The 21,434-nt window shown below is 44.0% G+C and overlaps 1 protein-coding gene across 2 annotated transcripts in view; it reads left to right on the plus strand.

Moving 5' to 3' along the window:
- Positions 1-21,434, plus strand: part of CFAP221 (cilia and flagella associated protein 221) — a 107,563-nt gene that overhangs the window by 67,414 nt on the left and 18,715 nt on the right. For both annotated transcript variants that reach the window (XM_047871501.1, XM_047871502.1), the window contains exons 14-19: positions 523-621; positions 2,843-2,948; positions 6,023-6,156; positions 9,010-9,090; positions 9,738-9,845; positions 10,147-10,281. In XM_047871501.1, coding sequence (XP_047727457.1) covers positions 523-621; positions 2,843-2,948; positions 6,023-6,156; positions 9,010-9,090; positions 9,738-9,845; positions 10,147-10,281 — 663 coding nt within the window. The remainder of the gene's footprint in view (positions 1-522; positions 622-2,842; positions 2,949-6,022; positions 6,157-9,009; positions 9,091-9,737; positions 9,846-10,146; positions 10,282-21,434) is intronic.

A 21,434-nucleotide genomic window follows, 5' to 3' on the forward strand; every position in this document is an offset into this window, starting at 1 on the left:
TCCTCTTCAGGGTTGCATGTATTTGCCTGAGCTTCTCTAGACTCTAAAATTTCCTTTAAAAAAAAAACAAAAACATTTACTTACTTTGAGAGACAGCGTGAGCAGAAGACGGACAGAGAGAGACACACAGAATCCGAAGCAGGCTCCAAGCCCTGAGCCGTCAGCACAGAGCCCAATGTAGGGCTCAAACTCACCAACTGTGAGATCATGACCCGAGCCGAAGTCGGATGCTTAACCAACCGAGCCACCCAGGCGCCCCTAGACTGTAAATTTCTTAAAACCCAAATCGCAAATCCCACGTTTGCCACCCCCACCCCCTGCAAGAAGTCTCTATATTGCTACATACACTTAAAGTGCTGAATAAATGCTCATTCAGTAGCAGAACAAATAAATAATAATTTGATTTGGGATCGAAGTCTTTATTAAATGCTCATGCCTGGAGTTAAATAAATGTTTTTATTAAATGCTCATGCCTGGAGTTGAATTTTAAGCCTAAGATGTGCCTGTGTTCTGTGTTCACAGAAAATCAAGGAATTGCATCCTAATTTTGATCCACTCATTAATAATACTTGGGTCAACAAGTTCAGGGCGCAAAGGCGGTTTCAACAAGCAGCACGCAAGGTGAGTCCCAGCACCAGATGGAAATTTCAATTCGTGTAGCCCTCAGCACAAGGAAATCAAGCAGTGAATTTTTTTATAACAGCTTTATTGAGGGATAATTCACATACCATAAAACTCACTCTTGGTAAAGTAGACAGTTTGGTGGGTTTTAATATATTTACAGAGTGGTACAGCCATCACCATCCACGCTTAAGAACATTTTTTTAAAAGTTTATTGAAGTATAGCTGACATACAATGTTTTATTAGTTTCAGGTGTACGATTTGGCAATCAACAATTAATTTTAGAACATTTTTTATCACCTCAAAGAGAAACCTGGTTCCCAGTAGGAGCCCCTCTCCATCCCCCAGCCCCTGGCAACCACTGATCTGTTTCTGTCTCTATGGATTCACCTCTTCTGGACATTTTTTTTTAATGTTTATTTATTTTTGAGAGACAGAGACAGAGACAGAGTGTGAGCAAGGGAGGAACAGAGGGAGGGAAACACAGAATCCAAAGCAGGCTCCAGGCTCCGAGCTCTCAGCACAGAGCCCGACGCGGGGCTCGAACCCACAGATTGCGAGATCATGACCTGAACCGAAGTCGAACCCTCAACCGACTGAGCCACCCAGGTGCCCCTCGAGCAGTGTTTTCAGTGTGGACTGATGACAATCTAGGGGGAGAGAGGCAGAGCCTGCTGATGGGTGACCTGTGTGTCAACCTCCAGGGCCCTGTAGGGCTCTGCATGTGTGAACAGAGGTGGCCCCAAGATGCTCCAGTGTGGGGAAGAAAGTGGTGGAAAGAGGCAGCACAAAACTGTCAAGGGACGAGGGCACAGGTGTTGACAATGGGCAAACAACAGTGAGACTGGCCAGGCTGGCTTCCCCAGCAGCGGGACCACACGGGCTTTCTGGGGTGAGCCCTCTAGTGTGAAAAAGTATTGTCAGCAGTCATGTGCTTTGCTCTAAGTGATGGCTCAGTCTTTCCCTCACTCCTCAGCAAGACTGTCAGCTCAATGTACAAATATGCGCCCAGTTTGATGACTTCTTGCCATCTCCCTGGATCGGCCACAGCCCCATCATCCCCTGCCTGGACCAGGGCAACAGCTCTCCCTGTGTCCAGTGCCCCCATGGCAGCCGGCCTAGCATTCCCAAAACTTAAAGGTGACGACACCTCTCCCCTGGTAAAACCCTCCAGAGCCTTCCCATTGCAATCGGAATGAAGTGCACAACTTTTGTCAAGGCCAAGGCCACACTGGACTTCTCTCTGTCCCTTAAATAGGTCTCCTTTGTTCCTGAAACAGGATCTTCATACTCGCTGGTTCCTCTGCTCTGAATTCTCTTCCCAGGTCATTCTCTCCTCCTCATCAAGTCTGAGATCAAGCCTCACCTCCTCAGTGAGGTCTTGCCTAATTATTCTTGCACCAGTGGCCAGACCAACCCCCTTTCCAGTCCCTCGGTCATGCCCTTGTGCATTTACTCTTTTATCATCTTCATGGTATTTATCCTGTAGATTCATTTAAATGTTTATTGTTATCACCCCCGCACACACACACCAACACACACACACACACACACACACACACACACACCCCTAGAACATCAGTTCTGTGCAGGCAGGACAATTGTTTGATCTCATGGTATCTGCAATACCTTGAACAGAACTGGCCACAGCACTGGCACGTCGTACTATGTATTTGTTAAGTAGAGTCCTTTACAGGATGGAAAGGGGTATTAATCATGGAAGGAATGGTCCTTTCAGCCACAGCTTTGTGCACAGGTAGCACTCACCTCCAGTAGCAGGTGCTCTGGGTGCAAAGCACAGTGATAGACAGTTAGCATTGCCCAAAATCCACAGCCCTGTTCCCACACAGTCGTCTATTTATTTGGTCCCTCCACTCTGAAAATAACACGGCAGGAGCATTATTATTCAGATACACTAAAAAGAAGGAATGTGGGACTAGTCATTCTTTCCACTCTGGAAATAGAAAAACAGGGCTCATAAATTGGGTGGGACAAGGCCAGATGACAACTTGGTCTTTGTTTGTATTCAGGCAAGTCAACATGGCCGAGACCTTGAAGTCCCTGTGGCCTCACCCTGGGGCAGCGTGCCATTTTCCCTGTGAAGTCTGACTTAGAGCCGAGGCCTCAGCCCTTAGCGTGGTTGGGGAAAATGAATTAACTCGTACGTCAAAATGAGCATGTACCAATTTAATAATCTGAAGCTGTCCCTTCTCATTCCAGATCATGGTTCATCGGAGGTTACTCATTATGCTGAGTGCTATTCATAACATGGACAGAGAGACCATAATCAGAAAGCTCAGCCAAGGAAGACAGACAATAACATCAGGTAAAGCACAGCTGTCAGGTGCAACGATGCTTCGGCCGTAAGTTCTCTGAACATGATTCTTCTGTGTAATGAGGTTAGCTGCATAGAGGTAAAACAGTTTCATAAATCACATCCATTAGGGTTTTGTTTTGTTTTGTTTTTTATGGCCACCATAACAAAGCGACACAAACTTAATGGCTGAAAACAAACATAAATGTATTATCGCACATTGCTGGAGGTCAGGAGTCTAAAAATCAAGGTGTCAGTGGTGCTGGCTCCTTCTGGAGGTTCCAGCCGAGAGTCTGTTCTGGTCTTTCCAGCTTCCAGAGGCCCTTTCCTCATACCACTCTGACCTCTTGCTTCAGTCGTGACATCTCCTCTGACTGTGACCCTTCTGCCTCCCTCTTACATGGATCCTGTGACAACATTGGGCCCACCTGGATCACTCAGGACACTCCGCATCTCAAGATCCTTAACTCAATCACACCTGCAAAGTCCCTTTTATCATGTAAGGTGATGGAGTCACAGCTCCCGGAGAACTGAACGTGCACATCTTTTAAGGGGACCACCTTTCGGCCTACCCAGGACATGAATCAGATTTCCCCGCCAGGTTTGGTTGAAATGCGCAACTGAGAGTTAGCAAGGCCGACCAACCGGGTCAAGTTGTAGTGTCCGCAAAGGCTGGGCATGGTTTAATCTCTTGTTTTGTGTGCCCTCTGTTCTGTCGGGTCATCAGAGAGACCGGAGTAGTCCATATTCCTACTTGCTGACTGAGTGGCTGCATCTGGTGCTGTCTCAACCTACCATTTGCACAAAAAGCCTTTTATCTCATATCATCTTTGCTACTTAAAGGCATTCCAGTCCTTGGATACCCGAGTTGACTGGGCTGTTGGAGCCACGCTCTCAGTGGCTTCTGGGAGTCCAAAAGCTGTGTCACCATCTACTCCATCTGCGGCTTGTTTGCAGACCCACGGGCAGGCCCCTGTCCTTCCAGACCCTTCCCGCCCTCCCTAGCCTGAGGCCTCCGAGCCTGGCTCTTTGTTCTTCCTCTCCTTCAAGATCTGGGTAGGTGTTTTTTTTCAAAATATTTTATCGAATTTTAATCCTTTTTTTTTTTTTCTTCATCCAGTGCTGTTTATTGAGTCCATTACCAGAGGAAGAAAATACTTGCCATTTATCACAAAATAGTGGGCTGGGCTTCACCACAGGAGGGTGTGATCTGGGGGGCAGCAGGTGTGAGGCTTGGAGTCCTGCAGAGGACAAGCAGCCTGTCCAGACCTTCACCATGGACACACCCGACAGTCATTGGCCATGTCCCCAGCAGTATCCCATCACTTGTCGCAGGCAGGGCCCCCAAATCAGAGCCAGGGAGAGACCCACATAGCCCCAAGGGAGGGAGAAGCCCCGGTTCTTCCTCCCCTTCAAGATCCAGATGGGTATTTTGTTTTTTCATAACATTTTATTGCACTTTAATTATGCTTTTTTCTGGGGCACCTGGGTGGCTGAGTCAGTTAAGCATCCAGCTCTTGGTTTGGGCTCAGGTCATGATCTCAGGGTTTCATGAGTTCGAGCCCCACATCGGACTCTGCTCTGGCATCGGAGAGCTTGCTTGAAATTCTCTCTCTCCCTCTCTGTCTGTCCCTCCCCCACTCGCGTTGTCTGTCTCTCTCAAGTAAACACATAAATAAACTTTAAAAAGAAATTACGTTTTTGGGGCACCTGGGTGGCTCAGTCGGTTGGGCATCAGACTTTGGCTCAGGTCATTATCTCACAGTTTGTGAGTTTGAGTCTCGCATCAGGCTCACTGCTGTCAGTGCAGAGCCTGCTTGGGATCCTTTGTCCCCCTCTTTCTTTGCCCCTTCCCCACTCATGTGTGCACGTGCTCTCTCTCTCTCTCTCAAAAATAAATAAAACATTTTTTTAATTATGCTTTTTTCCCCTCCTATATTATTTTGATGTCCGATATTGATGTTTCTAATAAAGGAACTCTTCAAGTATTGTTTTGTTTTGTTTTTTAATTTTTTAAAATGTTTATTCTTGAGAGAGAGAGACAGAGACAAGAACTCCAGTGGGGGAGGGGCAGAGAGAGAGGGAGATGCAGAATCCGAAACAGGTTCCAGACTCTGAGCTGTCAGCACGGAGCTGGACTCGGGGCCCAAACTCGTGAACCATTAGATCATGACCTGAACCGAAGTCGGACACTCAACTAACTGAGCCATCCAGACACCCCCTTTTTTTAAAGTATTGTAAAGTTTACCTGTTAATTATATATGGACCCATGTAAAATGTCTTCATGGTTTTTTTTTTTTTAGTTTTTTTTTAATGTTTATATATTTTTGAGAAAGAGAGAGAGAGAACATGAGTGGGGGAGAAGCAGAGAGAGAGGGGGACAGAGGATCTGAAGGGGGCTCTACGATGACAGTAGAGAGTCAGATTTCAGGGCTCGAACTCGCAAACTGTGAGATCATGACCTGAGCCAAAGTCGGACGCTCAAGCAACTGAGCCACCCAAACGCCCCTTCATATGTCTTTTTTTAATACGATCTTTTTCTTTGCTGACAAGGACAAAGAATATTCATTAGCAATCCTTTCGTTAGGAATTATAGTTTTTTTGGAGGTAAAAAAATGAAATTTTTAAAAATTGGAAAAGGGGTGAGATAAAGAACTAAAGAAAACTACAAATGGGACCGTATGCATAGACTTCTATTCTTTTCTTCTTTTTTTAATTTTTTTTAATTTTTATTTTTTAATGTTTATTTATTTTTAAGAGAGAAAGAGAGACAGAGTGAGAGTAAGGGAGGGGCAGAGAGGAAAGAGAGAGAAACAGAATCAGAAGCAGGCTCCAGGCTCTGAGCTGTCAGCACAGAGCCCGATGCGGGGCTCGAACTCATTAACCGTGAGATTATGACCTGAGCAGAAGTCAGATGCTTAACTGACTGAGCCACCCAGGCACCCCAGACCTCTATTCTTTTCCACAATGGCATGCAGCACGTATCCACTAATTGGTGGGTGGCAAATAAGAAACTGAAGATGGTAATTTCACATAAAAATACCCCAAGAACTCCCCCAAAGTGCTCTTTTGTTTTTCACCCGCAGATAAGAATTCGTTCAGACACCTCCTGTCCCAGATCAGTCGCGGTGATTATTCCAGCTCGTTCTTTGTCTCACCCAAGAAAGTGCTGCCCTTCGCCTTCCCATCCTACAGTCCTCCTCAGAGCTCCAACGAGTTGGTAGGTGCTGTTGGGCTGTGGCGTGGGGACGGGGCGAGAGCAGATGCTTGTTGGGCAGATACCAAGGCAAGCCGTACCTCAGTCTCTGTCCCTTCACCTCCCCCTGAGAAGCTCCCAGGGGACACCTGTGCCCAGGGACTTGTGACCAGTGGGAAACCAGGGATCATCTACTGCCGCCTGCCCGGCCCCTAACACACATGTGCAGAGCTCCCTGGTAATCTGCACCGGGTGGTTTCCAGCATGGAAGCCAGCAAGAACCCCTCCGGACAGCCCAGGGAACCGGGCCTGAGAGCCGAAGGGCAGGTGGAGAATCCGAGAAGGCCAGGCCTGGGGAGGTGGGCCCCACTGCATGGGCAATGGGGCAGCCAGGGACGGGTGGCCCCGGGGTCTAACACTCGAAGCCATGAGACTCTCAATTCTCTCTGTCTCTCTCTCTCTCTCTCTCTCCTTCTCTCTCACCCTCTCTGGAAAGAGGTGCGACAGTTCATTTTCTTGCCTTATGGGCATGATGATGCATTAAAATAAAAATAATAGCTGACTCTTACATTGCACTTACCATGAATCAGGCAGTGCCTGAAATGCCTCACTTGTAACAGTTCATTTAATCTTCAACGAATCTATGTGATAGGCTTACTGTTTTACAGAGGAGGAGGAAACTGAGACACAAGGTCATATGGCCGGTAATAAAATGTAGCCTAAGTTCATGTCCTTAGCAATAAAAGGCATCTTTAATTTGATGCTGAGGGACACCTGGGTGGCTCAGTTGGTTAAGCGGACAACTTCGGCTCAGGTCATGATCTCACGATTCGTGGGTTTGAGCCCCACATCGGGCTCTGTGCTGACAGCTCAGAGCCTGGAGTCTGCTTTGGATTCTGTGTCTCCCTGTCTTGCAGCCCCTCCCTGCTCACACTCTGTCTCTCTCAAAAATAAACATTAAAAAAAATTTTTTTTTAATAAATTGATGTTGAAAGTGCACAGGCAAATTATTTATTTATTTATTTTTAAATTTAAATGTTTTTTATGTTTATTTATTTTTGAGAGAGGGAGAGACAGAGCGTGGGCAGGGGAGGGGCAGAGAGAGAGGGAGACAGAGAATCCGAAGCAGGCTCCAGGCTCTGAGCTGTCAGCACAGAGCCCGATGCAGGGCTCGAACTCACGAACCACAAGATCGTGACCGGAGCCGAAGTCAGACGCTCAGCCGACTGAGCCACCCAGGCACCCCTAATTTTTTACTTTTAAAGAATAAGCTTGCCATTCACATCCTACGATGTATTTTACACATTGCCGGTTCATCTACTCGAGAATTGCAGGACTGACTTTAGAAATTCCATGTGTTTTCTGCATTAGATAATTTTTTTTTTTTTTTTTTTTTTTTTTTTTTTTAAATTTTTTTTTTTCAACGTTTATTTATTTTTGGGACAGAGAGAGACAGAGCATGAACGGGGGAGGGGCAGAGAGAGAGGGAGACACAGAATCAGAAACAGGCTCCAGGCTCTGAGCCATCAGCCCAGAGCCCGACGCGGGGCTCGAACTCACGGACCGCGAGATCGTGACCTGGCTGAAGTCGGACGCTTAACCGACTGCGCCACCCAGGCGCCCCTAGATAATTTTTTTTAATGTTTATTTATTTTTGAGACAGAGACAGAGCATGAACGGGGGAGGGTCAGAGAGAGAGGGAGACACAGAATCCGAAACAGGCTCCAGGCTCCGAGCTGTCAGCACAGAGCCCGACGCGGGGCTCGAACTCCTGGACCGCGAGATCATGACCTGAGCCGAAGTCGGACGCTTAACCGACTGAGCCACCCAGGCACCCCTGCATTAGATAATTAAATGACCTAAAAGATCAGACTACAGAATTCCTAGGGAATAATAGATCGGTGATTTTCAAGCATTAATAAGCACACTTAATAATCAATGGGGTGCAAAGGGTGAGAGGGATGAAGAGATCACTGTGCTGTGGGGCGCACCTCATTATTTTTCAGTCGTTCCCATCTCACACATTCCATCTGGCATCTTAGTCCTACAAAGACTTCTCTGCCACTCAGGGTTGATGAAAGAGTGCTCAGCACTCCTGTTTATAAAGAATTGTATAATTCATTCCACAGATACTTTATCTCATCAATTCTTTTTTATTACCATCTTTGAAATTGGGAAATGTCTTATAATGGATGGCATGTTAGCATTGCATCGGATTCATTTCATGATGGTGTCTCAGATTGGGTGAAGTACAGTATTTATCGAATGTCCATAGTATGTCAGGCAGTGTTCCAGGTTCTCTGGGTGATGGAGGCAGACAACATGCAGGAAGGTAATGCTTTGGGGATCAGCCCCTGGGGAAGGGAAGCAGTGGGAGCTGGCATAGGACAGAGAGAGGAGAACTGCCTTCCTGGGCAGAGGCCTCAGCTGAACTCGCCAGGGGCTCTGAAGCTGGGGCAGCGTGAGGCCACCCGGCATTTATACCTTTGTTTCAACTTGAGGTTGTAGGCAGGCCTCCCTGGGTGGGGCACAGGACCTTGAAGGAGGCAGCTCCCTTCAACCAAAGCAACCCCTGAAGACGGCTGACCCCTGAGAGTTGTTTCTGTTGAGAGGACTCCTTGAAGTAAGAGGACTGAGTCCGTTAAGCCTGATGGGGATTCTGGGTGGCATATTGCAGCACCCACAACAATAGGAAAGGAAGAAGGATCACAGACACTATGAGACGAGGGGAGGTTGGTCAGCACTGCCTCCATGCCTCACACATCAGGTAGCAACTGTGGTCATGGGAAAGGTGACGGGAGGTAGAGGAATAGAAGCGTAGCCGCTTTCGCCCAGTGTTGATTATGTGTCCTTGTCTTTTGAATTTCCTCATTTTAGGCTCCTGATGGCCTTGGACCAGTCCCAATTAAATCTTCGGAAATCCAAATCAAGCAGAGTTACTCTTTCTTCAATCTGCAGGTCAGACCTGTCATACGGGATTAGCTAATGGGTTTCTTATGAAGTGTACAAAATATTCTTGAATTTGAATTGCATTGCTGGTTTTGTTCTTTTATAGTTGATACACTAGAGCATACCGTGTGTGTTCTTCTGCTATCATTTGATGGTATGTGCGAGGTGTAACATACGTGGTTTCTCTTTACCCTGGGGATATATGGTATATATCGCGTGCATGAAGCTTTCTGAACTACATATATTATAAACTTTAAGAAAAAGCACAAGGTGAAGTGAACAGAAGTTAGTCAGCCTTTCTTGAGGTATACAGCCACTTCTGGTTTCGAAAATATAAGTATTTTAAATCACTGGTTTGTTAACCAGTGTTCGGTGTATTTCTACAGATGAGCCCTGTGGTACAGAAGAGTAATGGCAAATGCACATGTGTCCTGGGACCCAGAGCAGGGACCGGGAACAGGGCTTGGGACTTATGCTAATGTCCCCCAGTGCTGGGCCAAACCAGTGCTTGACTGCACAAGGTGATGGCTGCAACCCGGTACTCGTGTTCCTTTTATCGTTGGGCAACTCAGAAGTGCTGTTATTGAGAATGAGATCCCATTCATTGGTAACGGGTGTTTTAAGAGCGTTTAGTCAGTTGTCTTCTTTGACCTCAGGTTCCTCAGCTGTACAAAATTAAAGGGTATCAGCCATTCTGTGTCCAGAGATCGTCAACGAGCTACAGACCTCAAAAGCTTGCTCGAACCCTGAAGCAAGGGGCTGAGGTAACACAACCCCCACCTTTAAGCATTTCTCTCGGGGGGCCTGGGTGTCTCCGTTGGTTGAGCATCAGCTCTTGATTTGGGCTCAGGTCACGATCTCACGGTTCATGAGATCGAGCCCTGAGTCAGGCTTGGGATTCTCTCTGTCTCTCTCTTCTCTGCTCCTCCTCCACTAGCACCCTTACGTGCTCTCACTCTCTGTCTCAAAAATAAATAAATAAACATGAAAAATAAAAAGAAGTGCTCTTATGTTTCCGCTCTTGTCCTGGTGTCAAGACTGACACGCTGCCTGGTCCCTTCACAGGATGAAGCCACCACCATCATAACTCTGCCCAAGCAGGACGCCACAACTCAGCTCCCTGGCAAGACCTCGGTCTTGGGCATGAAACCACCTGAGGCCTTAGCCAGGTCTCCAGATTATGACCCGCTTTATATTTTTGTAAGTGACAACTGGCAGAAGTCTCATGTTGTATGTGTCTCTGTTTCAAAAGTTACTCTATAAGAAAACAGAAGCATTACTTGGGAATATTTTTCTGTCTTTGGAGTTTCAAGCGTTAAGCGATATCTCACCTTTGAAATCGATTGCCAGCATTTATTGTTTGAAGAATGTCAATGTTCCTGTCTTCTAGCAATTTCAGAATTTATTTATGTTTATGAAAATACCTTTATGGTCTTTTCTAATTTCATATAATTATATAGATAGATAGATAGATAGATAGTTAAAAAAAAAAAGAGGGCACGTAGGTGGTTCACTCAGTTAAGCATCTGACTCTTGTTTTCAGCTCAGGTTGTTATCTCACAGTTGTTAGATCGAGCCCCAAGTCAGCACTCTATGCTAGGCACGGAGCCCGCTTAAGATTCTCTCTCTCCCTGCCCCTCCCCTGCTTGGAGTCTCCCCACTCTCTCCCTCTCTCTCAAAAAAAAGAGGAAGAAGAAGAAGAAGAAGAAGAAGAAGAAGAAGAAGAAAGAAAAAGAGAAAGAAAGAAAGAGAAAGAAAGAAAGAAAGAAAGAAAGAAAGAAAGAAAGAAAGAAAGAAAGAAAAACAGCAGAAAGAGAAAGTTAAATCAACCCAAACCTCATCACTCAGAGCTCTCTGGATGCCTTATTTCTTCCTTGGGCATCCCTTCCATACTTCTACCTCTGTCTCCCAGATTTCTGTTCCACTTTGTTTCTGTAGCCACACTTGATTAACTTCCCTGAAGCACACCCTAACCATGCTACTGTCCTGCTCCACATTCTTCACTGACTCCCCATTTTCTTCCAAATTAAGTCCAAGCCTATGTGAGACCAACAACAAGACCACACCCCCTTCTCTGCGTCCCTGCGTAGTTCCCTGCCAAACTCGGTGCACTTTCCTCCCTCACCAGGCCTCCACTTCTGCTGATCTGCCCTCGTGGGGTCCCTTCTCCTACCCTTATATTTCTTCCTACCCAAGTCCCAAGTGAATGAAACGCTGACAGGAAATCTGATGAGGTTCTATGTAATGATGGGATCATCAGTGAGATGCCACAGTAGTTGCCCAAGTTATGGTTTATGTTTTAAAGACAGACACACACATACATACAACCAAGAACAACCTTAGATACTAGTTGAGAAAGTCTCTTTGGAGAATCTCCAAATGGGAATCTCCATCTCTAATGCGAGGAGAGATGCTGATACTCACACCAAAGGTCTCTCAGTCAGCTAGTGGGAGACGTAGGACAGAAACCTGCCTATTTCCTGGTTGTTTGCCTCAGGGCTCTTCCTCCGAATTGTGTTGCTTTCCTACATTAGCCATTATGGGGCATTTTTTTCATAGTCACATCGGTTGAGAGGAGTGTTCCTTGGAGACTTAGAATCTTAGAGCTGGGATAAACTCACAGGATGTTTAACTCAGAGATTTTCAAACTTCATTTAGAACTACAGTCCTCACATCAGCTGAAATTTTTCATCAGAAGGCAATAGGTAAAATGACCTAGAATCCTACTTACTTGCTGGGATGGCAATGGGGTGGAAGGCTCTCCTGAGGAAGATGTCCCTGCAAAACTGTGGGGCTCCCCACAGCAAGATTTGAAAAACTCTCTTCAATCTTTTGTCCCCCAGATTCACCCATTACCACCCCCTCCCCGTTCTAAAAGACAGGAAATTGGTCTAAAGGAGTTACCGGAATTTTCCATAGTCACACTCATACTTCCTTGGAAAATATCAGTAGTTACTTATTAACTCATTAATTCCACAAATACTAAGAGCATGCCTTAGGTTAGGAACCTAAGGTTAGGGGCAGTTCATCAGAGGGACACAACAATTCTAAATATTTATCTACCTAATAACCAGAGCTTCAAAATACATGAAACAAAAACCCATTGAAATGCAAAGGAAAAAAGAGACAAATCCACAATTATAGTTGGTGATTTCAATACCACCCCCCTGTCAATAGTTGATAGAAGAAGTAAACAGAAAATCAATAAGGATATAAAATATTTAAATACCACTATCAATCAACGTCACCTAATTGGCATTGCTAGAATACTCTACCCAAAAGCAATAGAATGAAGATTCTCTTCAAGTGTATACAGAAAGTTTGCCAAGATAGACCATATTTGGGACCATAAAATAAGTCTCAATAAAATTAAAAATACTCCGATCATATGAAGTATTTTTTCTGGTTTTGAAGAACTTGAATCAGAAAAGAAGAGCCTAAAGATATCTACAAACCTCCCCTCAAAATTAGGAAGCTGAATTAAATACTATAAAATAGGCTATATTGGGGCACCTGAGTGGCTCAGTCAGTTAAGCATCCGACTTCTGCTCAGGTCATGATCGCACAGTTCATGGGTTCGAGTCACGCATTGGGCTCCATGCTAACAGTTCAGAGCCTGGAGCCTGCTTTGGATTCTGTGTCTCCCTCTCTCTTTGCCCCTCTCCTGCTCTCTCTCTCTCTCTCTCTCCCAAAAATAAATAAACATTAAAAAAATTTTAAATGGCCTATAGTCCAAGGAAGAAATCAAAAGAGAAATTGGAAAGTATTTTTAACTTAGTGAAAATGAAAAAAAAAAAAAAAATTTGTGGGAATTTTATAATGCTGTATACCTACATTAGAAAGTAAGAGTGGGACTTAAATTAATGTCCTCAGCTACTCTTTTAGAAATTCAAAAAAGAAGAGCGGATGAAATCCAAACTAATCAGAGAAATAACAAAGATTAGATTGAAAACCAGTGAAACAGAAAAAAGAAAAACAATAGAGAAAAACTAGTTCTTTGAGAAGATCCGTAAACTGGATAAAACTGTAATCTAACTGATTAGGGAAAAAATGGTTAAAAGGCATAAATTATCAATATCAGGACTGAGAGAAGTGACATCACTACAGATTCTATAGATATTAAAAAGATAATAAGTTAATGTTATGAAAAACTTCATGCCAGTAAGTTCAACAAGTTAAATGGACAAATTCCTTAAAAGGTACAAAATATTAAATCTTATTCAAGAAGAGATAGATAACTCTGCTAGCTCTATATCTATTTTAAAAATTGAATTGGTGATTAAAAGCCTTCCCACAAAGAAAACTGTAGGTACAGATGCCTTCACTGCGGAATTCAGCAATCCTGTTAAGGAAGAAATGATACCAAATCCACAAAAACTCTTCCAGAAAAGGGAAGAGAAGATCACTTCTCAACTCATTCTAGAAGTCAGTATTACTCTAATGCCAAAGCTAGACAGAGACATTACAGGAAAAGGATCAACAAATATCTTTCATGAGCATAGATGCAAATAAATACATGAACAAGCAAATAAAATTTTAACAAATCGTGTTCATCACACAAAAAGAATAATGTATCATGAGCAAATAGGGGCTTATGCAAGAAACACAAAATTAGTTTAATGTTCAAAACTCAGGGTACTTCACCATTTTAGCAGACTAAAAAAGAAAAACAACATGAGCATCTCTATAGGTACAGAGGAGCAGTCTGTCATTCCTGATACTTAGTCTCAGTAAGTGACAGACAGATGGGAACTTTCTCAACCTGATAAAGAGTATCTGTTAAACACCTGGAGGGGTACCTGGGTGGTTCAGGCAGCTAAGCATCCACCTCTTGATTTCTGCTCTGGTCATGATCTCATGGCTCGTGAATTCGAGCCATGCATCAGGCTTTGTGCTGACAGTACAGAGCCTACTTGTGATCCTCTCTTCCTCTCTCTCTTCTCCTCCCCCACTCACGCTCTTTCTATCTTTCAAAATAAATAAACATAAAAAAAAAAACAAACCAACCTGGAGCTAGCACAATACTGAATGGTAAATGATTGAATCCTTTCCCCCTAAGATCAGGAATAAGGCAAGGATGTCTGCTCTTACTAATTCTATTAAGATTGTAACTATAGCCAGTGTAACAAGTCAAGAAAAAAGAAATAAAAGTCCTCTATATTTGAAAGGAAAAAGCAAAACTATCTGTATTCAGAAACAAAATTATTGTCTATGCAAAACATACAATTGAATCTATCCAAAAATCTGATAAAACCAATAAGTAAATTTACCAAGATTGCAGGATATAAGATCAAGACACAAAAATCAGCTATATTTCTATAGACTGGCAACAAACAGTCCAAAACTGAAATTTTTAAAATTCATTTCACTGAACAATAGCACCAAAAAATATGAAACACTTAGGGATAAACCTGACAAGAGCGTGTAAGACTGATACACCGAAATTAAGAAAAATTGCTGAGAGAAATCAAGAAAGATCTAAATAAATGGTGAAATACACCATATTGATGGATTGGGAGATTTAATATTGCTAAGACATCACATGTACAAAGTAACGTAAAAGTATTTAACACAATCCACTCGAAAGCTTGCAGCCCACCCCCACCCCACTTTTAAAGAAATTGACAAGCTTACTCTAAAATTTATTTGGAATGCAAATATATCCAAAACAACTTTGAAAAACAAAGTTGAAGGATTTACATTACCTGACTTTAGTGGGTATTGTAAAGCTACACTGACCACAACAGTATGGTATCAGCATAAAAACAGACAAACAGATCAATGGAACAGAACTGAGAATCGAGAAATAAATGTGTTCATACATACATGGCCAGTTAATTTTTGACAAAGCTCAAAGACAATTCATTGGAGAAAAGATAGTCTTTTCAAGAAATAGTGCTAGGATATTTGGGTATCTATTTACCAAAAATAAAAATAAAAGAACTTTAATCTATACCTCACACTGTTTACAAAAATTAGTGGAACATAGACCTAAATATAAAACTAAAAACTAGAAAAGTTCTAGAAAACACATAGAAGAACATCTGTGTGTACTTGGGTTAGACAAAGATTTCTTAGAACACCAAAACCACAATCCATGAATGGGGGGAAAATGGATTAATAAGATTTATCCAAAGTAAGAATTCCTGCATTTCTAAAGACACTGTTAAGAAAAGGAAACGATAAATCACAGATTTGGAGAAAACACTTTGAAATCACAATATCTGGTAAAAGACTTATATCCAGGATATAGAAAGAACTCTCAAAGCTCAATACTAAGAGAACAACTCAATTTTGTTTTTTATTTTTTGAGAGAGAGAGAGAGAGAGAGAGAGAGTGAGAGAGCACATGCATGCCATAGAGCAGGGTAGGGACAGAGGGAGAGAGAGAGAATCTTAATCAGGCTCCCTGCCCAGCACAGAGCCCGATTCAGGGCTTGATTTCATGACCATGAGATCATGACCTGAACTGAAATTGAAAGTCAGATGCTTAACTGACTGAGCCACCCACGTGCCTCAACAACCCAATTTAAAAATTTTTTTTTTAACGTTTATTTACTTTTGAGACAGAGAGAGACAGAGCATGAATGGGGGAGGGTCAGAGAGAGAGAGGGAGACACAGAATCCGAGGCAGGCTCCAGGCTCTGAGCTGTCAGCACAGAGCCCGACGCGGGACTCGAACTCACGGACCGTGAGATCATGACCTGAGCCGAAGTCGGACGCTTAACCGACTGAGCCACCCAGGCGCCCCTCAACAACCCAATTTTAAAATGGACAAAAGATCTCCACCAGAAATACACAGGTGACAAATATGTACATGAAAAGGTGCTCAGAATAATGCGTTATTAGCAAAATACAGATTAAAACCACAATGAGATACCTCGTTAGAATATCTAAAATTAAAAAGACTGCTGGTGAGAATGTAAAATGGTACAACTACTTTGAACAACAGTGTGACAGTCTCTTACAGAGGTAAAAAGTTAGTAGTAAACACATACCTATCATATGATCCAGCTATTCTGGTCCTAGGTATTTACCCAAGACAGATGGAAGCATGAGGCTTGAGTAAGAATACTCATAGCAGCTTTATATGTTTCCCAACCTGGAAAAGAGTGACCACCAATAGGTTAATGGATAAACAGACTGAAGTATTAGTATCCAGTAGACTACTCCTCAGTAATAGAAAGCAATGAACCCTTTTTTGTTGTTACTGGTGGCGATGGTGGTGGTTTGCCAAATGATCCTTTATTGAGATATTTTCCGTTGTTGTTATTGTTCACTAGCTGGGCATTCACCGCATCACTATTGATGTCATCTATGATGTCATGAGGGTGGCGGCCATCAGCATTGCAGCCCACGGACTGGGCAGTCCCCGGGATCTCTTTAATGGTTCAAGAGAGTTCTCCGGCTAAAGATCGGCGCCGCATCTGTTGGGCAATGTTGACGCTCTCATCAAAAGTGATATTTCCACCGTGCTTACTGTTTTTCTGCTCCTTTTGTCTCTTGGTGGTTCCTTGAGGGCTTTGATAATCAGGGCAGAGGCAGGAAGGTGCCACTTCAATCCGGGGCTGTCTGTTCTGAATGGTCAGTTTCACCGTAATCCGTAGACTATTCTAGTTACCATTTGCCTTAGGAGAAGGACGCAGGGGGCCGATCTTTGGGCCCAGGGCATGTGTGACACCAACTTCGCCACCAGTGCGCCTCAGGTATATGACTTTGATCTTGTTGCGGTCGAACTTGGGCCACATGGTGGAGGCGGCTGGTGTTAGATGAACCTGGATTTGGGACAATGGAAGACAGTTGTACCTTTGCCTCCTCTGAGCTGAAAGCCGAACTCCTTTTTTAAAAACTGAAGTATAGTTGAGATGCAATTTTATATTAGGTTCAGGTGTGTAACATAGTGATTCAACATTGATTTATGACTCAGTGCCCACCGCAAGAAGTATAGTCACTATCTGTCACTGTATAGTGTTATCACAGTACTATCGACTATATTCCCTATGCTGTACTTTGCATCCCCATAACTTATTTATTAAAAAAATTTTTTAATGTTTATTTATTTTTGAGAGACAGACAGACCATGAGCAGGGGAGGGGCAGAGAGAGAGAGAGGGAGACACAGAATCTGAAGCAGGCTCCAGGCTCCAAGCTGTCCTCACAGAGCCTGATACGGGGCTCGAACTCATGAGCCGTGAGATCATGACCTGAGCCTAAGTCAAAAGCTTAACTGACTGAGCCACCCAGGTGCCTCTATTTATTTTATAACAGGAAATTTATGCCTCTTAATCCCCTTTATCTGTTTCACCCATCTCCCCACCCACCTCCCTCGGGCAACTACCAGTTTGCTTCCTGTATTTAGAGTCTGGTTTCTTGTTTGTTTTGTTTTCAGATTCCACATTTAAGTGAAATCATTCCATATTTGTCTTTCTCTGTCTGACTTACTTCATTTTTCATAATACCTTCTAGGTCCATCCATATTGTTGCAAATGGCTGTACTTCATTCTTTCTATGATTAATATTCCTTTGTATATATGTACCGTATCTTCTTTATCCATTCACCTATTGATGGACATGGGCTGCTTCCATATGGTGGCTGTTGTGAAAAATGCTGCAGTGAACACAGGGGTGCATATATCTTTTAATGGGGCGCCTGGGTGGCGCAGTCGGTTAAGTGTCCGACTTCAGCCAGGTCACGATGTCACGGTCCGTGAGTTCGAGCCCCGCGTCAGGCTCTGGGCTGATGGCTCGGAGCCTGGAGCCTGTTTCCGATTCTGTGTCTCCCTCTCTCTCTGCCCCTCCCCCGTTCATGCTCTGTCTCTCTCTGTCCCAAAAATAAATAAAAACGTTGAAAAAAAATTTTTTTTAAATTAACGTATTCATTTTCTTTGGGTAAATACCCAGAAGTAGAATTGCTGGGTCATATGGTATTTCTTTTTCTTTTTTCTTTTTCTTTCCTTCTTTTTTTTTTTTTTTTTTGAGTAACCTAGAAAAAGTGAGCTCTTGATACATGTACCAACATGGATGATTCTCAGAATAATTATGCCGAGTAAAAGAAATCAGACCAAAAAACGAATACAGGCTGTATGATTCAATTTGTGTAAAAGTCTAGAACATCTAAAGTAATCTATAGAGACAGAAAGCAGATTAGTGACTGTGTAGTGATGAGTTGGATGGATTGGTATGGAGGAGCAGGGAGGAAGGACAGAGAGCTTACAAAGGGACAAGAGAAAACTTTGGAGGGTGATCAAGAAAAATCTTGATCTTTTTTTAAATTTAATTTAAATTTTTTTAATTTAATTTTTTTAATGTTTTTTTTTTTTTTTTTTGAGAGAGAGTCAGAGCGTGAGCAGGAGAAGAGCAGAGAGAGAGGGAGACACAGAATCCGAAGCAGGCTCCAGGCTCTGAGCTGTCAGCACAGAGCCCGATGTGGGGCTCGAACTCGTGAACCACAAGATCATGACCTGAGCCAGAATCGGTTGCTTAACAGACTGAGCCACCCAAGCACTCCTGAGATGTTTGTAATTTTTCTGGTGGTTTTGCAGATGTAACATACATCAAGACATCAAATTACATAGTTTTAATATGTGTAGTTAATTGTGTGTCAGTTCTATATCAGTATAGCTATAAAAGAAGGAATTTGGAAACCCTAAGAAAAGAAACAAAAACCAAAAGAAAGAAATACTGGTTGGAAAGCATTATCACGAAGTCCTCCTGCATTCAGCTTGCAGGAGGAAAGGTAAAGGGCTCTGGGAAAGAGGTGTAGAGGGAAGGGTGGGCCCCACACACTAACAGTGCAGTCGAAAGGATGGAAACATTCAAGGATCTGAGAAAGGTACATCATCCAGGCAAAAGAAAAAGCCATTATAAATTCTAGAGGGGAAGGGCCCCTGGGTGGCTCAGTGGGTTAAGCATCCGACTTCGGCTCAGGTCATGATCTCGAGGTTTGTGAGTTCGAGCCCCATGTCAGGCTCTGTGCTGACAGCTCAGAACCTGGAGCCTGCTTCAGATTCTGTGTCTCCCTCTCTCTCTGCCCCTCCCCCACTTGTGCTCTCTATCAAAAATAAATAAAATGTTAAAAAAAATTTTTTTTAAAAAAAAATTTTTTTTTCAATGTTTATTTATTTTTGGGACAGAGAGAGACAGAGCATGAACGGGCGAGGGGCAGAGAGAGAGGGAGACACAGAAACGGAAACAGGCTCCAGGCTCTGAGCCATCAGCCCAGAGCCCGATGCGGGGCTCGAACTCACGGACCGCGAGATCGTGACCTGGCTGAAGTCGGACGCTTAACCGACTGCGCCACCCAGGCACCCCCCAAAAAAAATTTTTTTTTAAAGAATTGATGGGGTTCCTGGGTGTCTCAGTCAGTTAAGCATCCGACTCTATGTTTCAGCTCAGGTCATGATCTCACCATTGGTAAGTTCGAATCCCGTGTCAGGTTCTGCACTGACAGCATGGAGCCTGCTTGGGATTCTCTATCTCCCTCTCTCTCTCTGCCCCTTCCCTGCTCGCTCTCCGCCTCTCTCTCAAAATAAGTAAATACACGTTTAAAAAACAATAAGAAGATAAACTTTAGGGGGGGAAACAATCAACTAAAAATCGATATTTGTTCCAAAAAGGAAACCGAACTAAAATTTGATGTCATTTTTAAGAGTTACTGGTAAATAAAAGAAAAAGTGGAATCCAGTTAGCCTTGCTACTGGGACTCTTTTTCTGTCAGTGACCTGATAGTGAACCTTCACACACACACACAAAGAACTATAATCTGAGCCTCTACTTGGCCTGGCAGAGAAACATATTTCCACAGTTAAGACAAAAGAAATGCTCTTTATTAGTTGCCAACTTTCAAAGACAACTAATGAACAAAGTATGGAGGTCTTGCCTGTGGTTCCAGAAGGCAGATGTTAACCATCTCCATGACATAAAAGCAAGACTGTGGAAGAGGGGAGGAGGGTTACAAGAAAGCATAGGAATGGTAATGTTTTCATCGCATGTGAGGGGGGAGTTGAAATACTCAGCCAAAGATAATGAAACAACAAATAGGGGTATAAGTGCATCCTTCCAAGTCATGAAGATAACTCACAGCAGCACTAAAAATAACAATGTGATTTTCAAAATTGAAAGGAGCATTTGTGTACATGAGCAAAATCCCTATCTCGCATAGGAATGAGTCCATGGCTGCTGGCTGAGGTTGGTAATAGAGAACTGGAAGAATAAGCATAATGTTTAGAGTAATGGCCATTGGAGGCACAAAACTCAGACATAATGGAAAGAAACAGCCTCTGGGATATGGGCCTGGGGACAGGAATGGTCTTCAGGAACCCCATCGCTTTTCATCACAAACCCTTCCAGCCTGGACGAGTTGCTGCCACATGCGTGCGTTAGTCTGAGGAAAATGAGAATTAAAATAATTATGGGATGACCACTCAGGCCGCTTACTCTGGTGGCAATGGCCACCCAGGGGAATCTGAAGTATGACAACTATTAAAGATAGTGATATTGCCGTTTCCAAAAGCATTTCCTTCATTAATCGCCCTTGGCCCCAAGGCCCATCCAGAGAGTCGGCCACACAACTTCACTGGCCCTCAATCAAGCAGGGTAGGAGAGGCGCCTGAAGGCCACGCAGCTAATTTCACCTCCCTGGTGTTGGGCACTGTTGCCTTCCTCGCCACCTGACTAGGGTGCAGCCGGCCTGTCCGCCATCACGCTGTCTCCTAGTCTCACTGTGACCCAGCCCCACTGAGGTCTCCGTCACTCCTGCCCCAATTCCCCCTAGAGTCCCTTCCCAGGCGCTTTTCCGATTGGCCTTCGGTCACCTCAGGGGTGACTCCTGGTGGTGGGAGTCAGCAGTTATCAGACTGTTACCCTCCAATCGCTCTCTTTACCCCTGAGGTGGGGCTGTGTTCCTTTGTCCCTTCTCCAGTCCTGCCGGTCTCCCCCGCTTCCTGGCTGGGGGTGGCCAAAGTCCTCCTTGCTCCTCGGGCATCTCTGTGGTGTAATATACAGACGACCTGGTTCGCCCAATGAGGACTGGGGGGCTTGTTCTGTCTTCCGTCCTTGGGTTCTCCTTCTGAAATGCACTGAATGGAACACGAAATGTCCCCCACTTCCTCCACCACCCCCCTCCTTACTATCCTTCCTCCTCACCCACCTTTCTCTATGTTCTCAGGCCTCCCCTGCTTTGTCCCGCCAGGGCCCCCACTTTCACCTTGTTCCCTGCCAACCCTCCGGCCCCTAACTGGGGAAGGTGTCTTCCCTTGGGCTCCACTGGAGCCCATTCTCTTCTGTCTCTGCCCGAACCCCATGCCGTGCTTTGAGGGACCTGAAAAGAACCTGCTGCTGTCAAAAAAATACATGT

The sequence above is a fragment of the Prionailurus viverrinus genome, chromosome C1 (assembly GCF_022837055.1).
Source record: "Prionailurus viverrinus isolate Anna chromosome C1, UM_Priviv_1.0, whole genome shotgun sequence".
Lineage (NCBI taxonomy): Eukaryota > Metazoa > Chordata > Mammalia > Carnivora > Felidae > Prionailurus > Prionailurus viverrinus.